The 9087-nt window shown below is 38.5% G+C and overlaps 1 protein-coding gene across 1 annotated transcript; it reads left to right on the forward strand.

Annotated features, from left to right (window-relative positions):
- Window positions 1-320: 320 nt before the first annotated feature.
- Window positions 321-7459, forward strand: LOC130413905 (GTPase IMAP family member 8-like). The gene is made up of 5 exons (XM_056739445.1): window positions 321-661; window positions 3117-3821; window positions 4415-5065; window positions 5648-5818; window positions 6880-7459. The coding sequence occupies exons 1-5, from the start codon at window positions 649-651 to the stop codon at window positions 7104-7106; spliced, it is 1767 nt and encodes a 588-aa protein (XP_056595423.1). The 5' UTR covers window positions 321-648; the 3' UTR covers window positions 7107-7459.
- Window positions 7460-9087: the final 1628 nt, after the last annotated feature.

Below are 9087 nucleotides of genomic sequence, written 5' to 3' on the forward strand. Positions count from 1 at the left end.
TTTATTTATTTTTTCTTGCGTACAAAACTTCTTATGTGCAATAATAATAAAGTGCAATCTTCAATATCCTTCAGATAATACACTATCTATTTTTTATACAACTTTTTCTGTAAATTATATTTCATCTTGCTGTATATAACACATACCTTTTACTGAAATTGTCTATTCTTAATTTTTACTTGTACATATTTACATACATACATACTTACTCTCTATAGCGTACACATACTTACTCTCTATAGCTTTACTCTTATGTTTATTGTATTGTATATCTTAATTTTTATACCCATAGGCCCTTATTTAAATCATCTGTGTAACTGTTTTTGTATTGTTTGATGGTCTCTGTGTTGTTGCTTATTCTGTGTACTGGATGCTCCTGTCACCAAAACAAATTCCTTTTATGTGCAAACATACTTTGCAATAAAGCTCTTTCTGATTCTGATTCTGATTCAATGCACCATCAACAATGTCAACAGAATTTAATCTCTGGGGTTTTTCCTGTCACACAGAGTCAAAAAGTTCTAACTCGTTCTTCCAGTTATGCTGACAATCTTTCCAGTAAACAACTGAAGAATCTTGACATCTCATGTGCTCCTACGCATTTTAGGGACTGAAAGTCTCAGAGACTTCAAATGAGACAGGACAGAAATGGACTCAGATGGTAAGAATTCACTTATTTATTTCAAGTATTAATTCAAGATTTCCGTTTTCACTATAATAGTCTTCTGCTGATCGACACAAAAGTAAACCATTTATATTAAAACTAACTGTGGATGACAATTTGTTGTTAGTATACAGGCTTTCACCATATCATGTTCATTAAAATGCCTTTAGAGTCAAATTACAAATGTTATAGTGTTAATAATAGAGTTATGGTGATCGACTTGATGTTTAATTAACTTGCCGTGATCGGGGTTGTTATTATTTTATTATCTCTGTTATTAATCTGATCATGTTGCTTTGTCATTACTTATTTTTTTCTGTTTTTCATTTCCTTGAACGATGGACACATAAAGATTCTAGTGTTTACAGGTGTGTCTAAATGTTTATGACACATGCACCTGTAAACATTAGAAGCTTTACATTTTTATGTGTAAATGTTAAACCTTATTTCAGGTTTTAAATGATATGGAAACATTATATTGGGGTTGATTGCAATTTCACTCCTAATAACGACATAAGGAACGAATGAATGAAAGAAAGCAAATGATAATATTATATATAACATGATAGATTAAAGTTTTGTTAACAAAAGATTGTGTGTGCAAGATGAGAAAGTGAAAGATGCAACAGGTCCACAGCCCAATAAAGAACCTAAAAAATTAATACCATTTGCCAAATGCATATTAATGCTTTAATGTAAATTTAAATACAATTTGCAATTTTATAAAAAAAAGAGCATATGTCAGGGATCGTTCTAAAATCAGGTTTGAATAGTTTAGTAACTCCTGTATGTTTTTAATTTGTCACAGCTCACATGTGCAGCAGGTCTGTCAGGGATAAAAATACAAAATTAATATCAAATGTCAAAGTGTCCATCCATCCATTTTCTACCGCTTATCCGGGGTCAGGTCGCGGGGGCAGCAGTCTAAGCAGGGATGCCCAGACTTCCCTCTCCCTAGACACTTCCTCCAGCTCTTCCGGGGGGACACCGAGGCGTTCCCAGGCCAGCCGGGAGACATAGTCCCTCCACCGTGTCCTAGGTCTTCCCCGGGGTCTTCTCCCGGTGGGACATGCCCGGAACACCTTACCGGGAAGGCGTCCAGGGGGCATCCGGAAAAGATGCCCCAGCCACCTCAGCTGGCCCCTCTCGATGATGAGGAGCAGCGGATCTACTCTGAGCTCCTCCCGAGTGACCAAGCTTCTCACCCTATCTCTAAGGGATCGCCCGGCCACCCTGTGGAGAAAGCTCATTTCGGCCGCCTGTATCCGGGATCTTGTCCTTTCGGTCATGACCCACAGCTCATGACCATAGGTGAGAGTAGGAATGTAGATTGACCGGTAAATCGAGAGCTTCGCCTTGCGGCTCAGCTCCTTCTTCACCACGACAGACCGGTACAGCGACTGCATTACTGCAGAAGCTGCACCGATCCGTCTGTCAATCTCCCGTTCCATCCTTCCCTCACTCGTGAACAAGACACCCAGATACTTGAACTCCTCCACTTGAGGAAGGAACTCTCCACCTACCTGAAGTGAGCAAGCCACCCTTTTCCGGCTGAGAACCATGGCCTCAGATTTGGAGGTGCTGATTCTCATCCCAGCCGCTTCACACTCGGCTGCAAACCGTCCCAGTGCATGCTGAAGGTCCTGGTCTGATGGGGCCAGCACGATGACATCATCCGCAAAGAGCAGAGATGCAATCGTGTGGTCCCCAAACCCGACGCCCTCCGGCCCCTGGCTGCGCCTAGAAATTCTGTCCATAAAAATTATGAACAGAACCGGCGACAAAGGGCAGCCCTGCCGGAGTCCAACATGCACCCGGAACAAGTCTGACTTACTGCCGGCAATGCGAACCAAGCTCCTGCTCCGGTCGTACAGGGACCGGATAGACCTTAGCAAAGGGTCCCGAATCCCATACTCCCGGAGCACCCTCCACAAGATGTCGCGAGGGACACAGTCGAATGCCTTCTCCAAATCCACAAAACACATGTGGATTGGTTGGGCATCTCCCATGAACCCTCCAGCACCCTGGAGAGGGTATAGAGCTGGTCTAGTGTTCCACGACCTGGACGGAAACCACACTGTTCCTCCTGAATCCGAGGTTCTACTATCGGCCGGATTCTCCTCTCCAGTACCCTGGCATAGACTTTCCCGGGGAGGCTGAGAAGTGTGATCCCCGGTAGTTGGAGCACACCCTCCGGTCCCCCTTCTTATGTCTTAGTGTAACAGACTTAATGTTTCTGTTGGTTTTAGACACTCATTCAAATAGATGTGAATGATGAGAAGATGACATGTTCTCTTGATTTTAAACTTTTAAGTTATTTTACAGTGAACCATGTTGTTCTCTGATCTTTCGAAGTCTGGACATATTAGTTTATTTTTTTTGTTTCGAACATGTGAAAGGAGAGTTATAGCAAGTGTGAGTATTAAGGGTGTGTTTTGTATTTTTTTTGCAGGTGACACTGAGGAGCCCTCAGAGTTGAGGATTGTGTTAATGGGGTATAAAGGAGCTGGAAAGAGTTCAGCAGGAAACATCATCCTGAACAGAGAAGAGTTTGACCTGAAGACAACTGCTCAGTGCGTGAAGAGAAGGAGAGAAGTAGCAGACAGACACATCACTGTCATAGAAGCTCCAGGATGGTGGATCAATGTTCCTGTAGAAGAGAGCCCAGAGTTACTGAAACAAGAGATTTTACTCAGTGTGTCTCTGTGTCCTCCAGGACCTCATGTTGTTCTACTGGTTATACGTGTGGACATTAGATTTAAAGAGGATGAGAGAAAAGTATTTCAGGGTTATGTGGATCTTCTCGGTGAGAGAGTCTGGAGTCACACTATAGTGCTCTTCACTCATGGAGACTTTCTAGGAGACACATATATAGAGCAACACATTGAGAGAGAAGGAGAGGATCTTCAGTGGCTGGTGGAGAAATGTGGGAACACATATCTTGTTCTCAACAATGTGAACAACAGTGATGACACTAAGATCAAAGATCTGCTGGAGAAGATCGAAGAGACAGTGACAGAAAACAAAGGCTGCCATTTTGAAATAGACAGAAAGATTTTACAGGAGCTGGAGGAGAAAAGAAGAGCAGAGGAAGAGAGAGCAGAAGAACGAGTGAAGAGGATGAAGAAACAGAGAGAGATGATCAGATCACAGATGAGTGAGTAAACATCACAGATCTAAACACTGAGAACATTCAGCTGACTGAACATGAAAACAACATCACACTTACAGTATACAGAACGTTGGTAAGTTAAAAGAGGCCATCATGCTTTTGCAGTTGTTGGACCAAGACTTTGGAACAGTCTCCCATATCTTTGAGGTCAATGACGGTCAATATATACATGAGTTCACATTTAGGTTAATGCTTTACCTGTTAGATCAAGCTTTCAAGAGGTGCACCAATTGACTGGCCAGAGACCGGGATTGCCACATGATTGGCCGGGACCGGTGACTGGCCGGTCAGTCTCATGTCTTGTTGATTCCAAGCCAATCTTCTGTTGCCCGCGACTCAGGAAATAACGTTATTTAAGAAGATTTTATTAAATACTGTTTAATGAAAAATGTATAAAGCCACAATGCCAGTTTTTCCACGCAAGTAATTTCAAACATTGCAACATATACCTTCAGATTAAAAGTTTTTTAAGAGCAGGAGAAACATTTTTGTCAAGTGATCCGAAACCTTTAACCCATAATGTATGTTTATTTCGAAAGATTTCCTACCTTTTTCATTCAAGTGTGTTTTTCTTGCAGGTGACACTCAGTATCTCTCAGAGTTGAGGATTGTGTTAATGGGCTATAGATATTCTGGGAAGAGTTCATCAGGAAACATCATCCTGAACAGAGAAGAGTTTGATCTGAAGACAACTGATCAGTGTGTGAAGAGACAGAGAGAAGTAGCAGACAGACACATCACTGTCATAGAAGCTCCTGGATGGTGGAGACATGAACCTGTAGAAGAGAGCCCTGAGTTACTGAAACAAGAGATTTTACTCAGTGTGTCTCTGTGTCCTCCAGGACCTCATGTTGTTCTACTGGTCATACGTGCAGACATTAGATTTAAAGAGGATGAGAGAAAAGTATTTCAGGGGTATTTGGGTCTCCTCGGTGAGAGAGTCTGGAGTCACACTATAGTGCTCTTCACCTGTGGAGACTTTCTAGGAGACACATCTATAGAGCAACACATTGAGAGTGAAGGAGAGGATCTCCAGTGGCTGGTGGAGAAATGTGGGAACAGATATCATGTTCTCAACAATAAGAACAGAAGTGATGACACTCAGATCAAAGATCTGCTGGAGAAGATAGAAGAGACAGTGAAACAAAACAACGGCTGCCATTTTGAACTTTTACAGCAGGTGAAGGAGAAAAGAAGAGAAGAGGAAGAGAAAGCAGAATCACAGATGAGTGAGTGAATAATATGTAGATGATGAAACGTTCTTCTCTCTTTCACTGTCACTATACTGTAATCACAGTAAATCGGATCAGTTAGAAAATTAGGAGTTACAGTGTTAAAATTGGGGTTCAAAAAAGTAAGCAAAAATAGAATGTCAGTATGTTATAATATAACTAGCCTATAGAATAAAAAAAAACTGTTGTGTTGTTGGTTTGAAAAAATGTGGCCTAAAAGTGTAAAGTATTTTGACATTTTGAAATTTATCTAAAGGGTTAAGAGAAATCTTTCAGTTTGTTCAACTCATAATTTTAAATGTTGTTATCATATGTTGACATTTTTTCTAGCATGTTTTCCCTCTTCATTTCCACTTCTATGTCTTCGATTATATTAAATGTTGAAGTCTTCAGTTTTTTATTATGGACAACAGGCCCATTACTTTAACCACATTAGAACTGCATTATGCTTTGTTTTCTTATGAGGAATTAAACATAAAAATAATGTTTTAAAAATAATGTTTTAAAAATAAAGTATTAAACATGATCTCAAATATCAAATACTGTAGATACAATCTTCTTTTTTATCACTATTTTCAGTGAGTGAGGATGAGATGTTTGACACAGTCTCTCTGAGAAGTTCTGCTTATGGTTCATTCAGATCTCGATCAGGTGCAGACAAAAGTTCAGTTTTTGCATCATCACGCTCTAAAGACGCTCCTCTCTTATTTGCTGGTGGATCATACATAATGAAATTACAACAACCATTGAGTAAGTATATTTTTGAGTAACTATTTGACAGTGCCCCTTAAAAACCTATTCAAAAACTTGAACTGGGCTGCGTTTCCCGAAACCTTCCGAACGCTACATCGTTCTTACATTATACCTTAAGCTGTACCTTATAGTTAATATGTGGTTCCCTAAACCTTCTTATTTAAGTATACCTTCTGTAAGTCATACTTTCGTAAGGTTGGTCTGGACCGCTCTTAGTTATACCTTAACGCCTTTTATGGTTCATAACGCTATGCAAAAAGCTTTTCTAAATCGCAGTTTAATTTCACATATAAAAATGTATATAATAATTTAATGTAAAATTCTATTCAGTATTAATTTAGGAAAGGCTTAGTCTTTATAAAGCCAATGAATGTTATGGGGACTTTGGTCAAACTATGCTAGCGAGACATTTGATTTATTTTCTTAAATCAAAGACGCAGTCTGCGGAGCCAGTAAGTGTATTTGCACAATTTGATTAGAGAAGATTTTTAGTCGATAATTGATTAATTGATTCATTGATATCAACCTATTCATCACCACCGCCATAGACAGCACCTGCTAACCTCGCACTTAAGAAGGTTTAACTAAATAACCTCAAAAGGTATAGCTCGGGGAACACGCCTAAAAAGTATAACCTGAGTGAAGGTATACCTTTAGAGAACAATCAGTTTCTTTATGTTTTGCTTGTGTGTTCGTGCTCACTTGTCTGTAGTGCAAATCTGGATGCATATTCTAACAAGTTCATCACATTGTATGGTGAATTCTTTTTGACTTAAGCTCCAGAAAATATATATCGTCAGCTCAATAAAACCTGCCCTTCTACTTTTAGGCAATGTGGGCAGAGTTTTGTTAATAATGGCAGGTTTACACTTTGTGAAGAGAGAATTTTGCTTATCACATTTTCGGCAACATAACATATTTTTTTATAAAAAGTGCGTTTTTCACAATTAAATGTTTACTTGACGGTAAGAAATATGTGTCACAGTCATGCACTGTAACTGCTCCTATACTATTCAGGATGAATAAAACCATTTAGTAAGTATCTTCATTATTTCCAGGGAGTGAAGATGAGATGTCTGATTCAGTCTCTCTTGGAAGTTTTGGATATGGATCATTCAGATCTCGATCGAGTGACAACAGTTCAATTTTTGCATCAACACGCTCCAGTGACTCCAAAGAATTTCCTCCTAATTTTGCAGATGGGTCTGTGGAACAGTCACAAATCAAAACAACAAAGAAACCATCCACGATCTTAGAATTATTAAGAGGCAAACAGAATAAATGAGAAGAAAAAATGAAATGTTATTTGTCCTAAAAAAAACAATGAATGAAATTATTTGTAACTGACTCAACACACTCTGTGACAATTTTTTTTCATCTATTTAATAATTTCAATCTAAATTGCTACCTTTTTTCCCCAATAATAGTTTAACTGATACAGGTAACTAACATCAGTAAACCACAATTACACAGAGCAGAGAATACAGTTTGTGATCAAGGTCATTTACACGGATGTCATTGTTGATATTTTGTACAGTAACATGTCATGTTTTATCATGTAAATATAATAATGGAAAAAATTTTTATGTACTAATCTCAATCAGAAATTCTTCAATAAATTGTTCAGTTCAAACATAATGATCAAGCATAATATTGAATATCTATTTTAAATGTTTCTAAATATTTTTACGACTTGATACTCATTTACATTTATGCATTTGGCAGACGCTTTTATCCAAAGCAACTAACATTACATTATCCTATACTCCTAGCTTTCCTGTATCTCAGTGGTAAGAGCATTGCGTTAACAACTCAAGGTTGTGGGTTCGATCCCAGGGGATTGCAAATACCTATGTAAAATGTATGGGATAAAGCAATGTAAGCCGCTTTGGATAAAAGCGTCTGCCAAATGTATAAATGTAAATGCTATAGTCTAAACATCTATACATAGAGTATTTGCAATCCCCTGGGATCGAACCCACAACTTTGCGTTGTTAACGCAATGTTCTTACCAATGAGCAGGGCCGGCCATAGCATTTTGGGGACCCTAAACTGATTACAAAATGAGGCCCCCCATAATCTAATGTACACAACATACTAACCTTACACAGATTATATCACACTGACAATCTGACAATGTCTAATTAACAACACAATATTATCCCTTTTCAGCTTTCCTGTAGCTCAGTGGTTACAGCATGGTTCTAGCAACGCAGAGATCATGGGTTCGATCCCGGGGCATCTGCCAAATGCATATATGTAAATTCTGATTTGTAAATACACACAAACTTAGAAAGCTTAAAGTGTGCAATCAGTTTATTCAAAAGAAAGAGGTAACAAGCAGAACATCAAAAGTAATAACATGCACTACAGTCAGTTTTACTGTATTTGTGAATTAGTAAATTCATCTTTCAAATAAAGTGGAGGACACTGGAGGATATGGTGGAGGCAACAGATAAGATATTTTATTTTCTGCTGCACAAATATATGGAAAAACAGAAGTAAATGTGATCTCTCATTATGATACTTTAGTGTTTTTGTGTTAATTTTAATATTTTTTATAATATGTTTTACTAATAAACCTTTGTACATGTAGTATTATTAATATAAAAAGGCTATTTTAGTTGTATTTCAGTTAAGTGAGATCTATAAGAAAGTTATTTAACTGACCTGCATCTTCACCAGCTGTAAATTCATTCTTTGGAAAATACTTCAAAAGTGCCCCTAAGGTGCAAAACACACACACACACACACACACACACACACGCGCGCACGCACACACAAACGCACGCACACACACACAAACGCATACACATTGTTCAAATTATTCTGTCCCCTTCCACACCAACCCTCACAGAACACATTAAGCATATTTTATTTAAAAATAAAACTCAATTTAGTATGTTTACTGAGCGGATAGTCCTTGTACAGAACCTTTACAAGTACACAATGTTTTATATACAGCGTCTTGTTAAAATTTATTACATTTTTAATTGAACTCTTACCCCTTGATCCTTTCTTTTCTCATCTTCTTTCCTCTTCTTCCTCTTCTCTGCACCAGACTGATAGTGCCGCCTTTTCATTCTTAATCTTTGCACAATTTAAAGCTAACGCACATGATTGACATTAAATTACATTTTCACGCACAGCAGGGGCCCCCTAGTGGCCTCGGTGGCCCCATGCAACTGCCTATATCGCTTATTAGGTAGGGCCGGCACTGCCACTGAGCTACAGAAAAGTTCAATAATGCTTAGAAATAATATTCA

Source organism: Triplophysa dalaica, chromosome 24 (assembly GCF_015846415.1).
Source record: "Triplophysa dalaica isolate WHDGS20190420 chromosome 24, ASM1584641v1, whole genome shotgun sequence".
NCBI lineage: Eukaryota > Metazoa > Chordata > Actinopteri > Cypriniformes > Nemacheilidae > Triplophysa > Triplophysa dalaica.

Bases quoted from the DNA above. Each gene is read 5' to 3' on its own strand.
- LOC130413905 (XM_056739445.1), top strand. The intron at 3,822-4,414 runs GTGAGTAAACAT...TTTTTCTTGCAG, and splicing joins GATGATCAGATCACAGATGA to GTGACACTCAGTATCTCTCA. The intron at 5,066-5,647 runs GTGAGTGAATAA...CACTATTTTCAG, and splicing joins GAAAGCAGAATCACAGATGA to TGAGTGAGGATGAGATGTTT.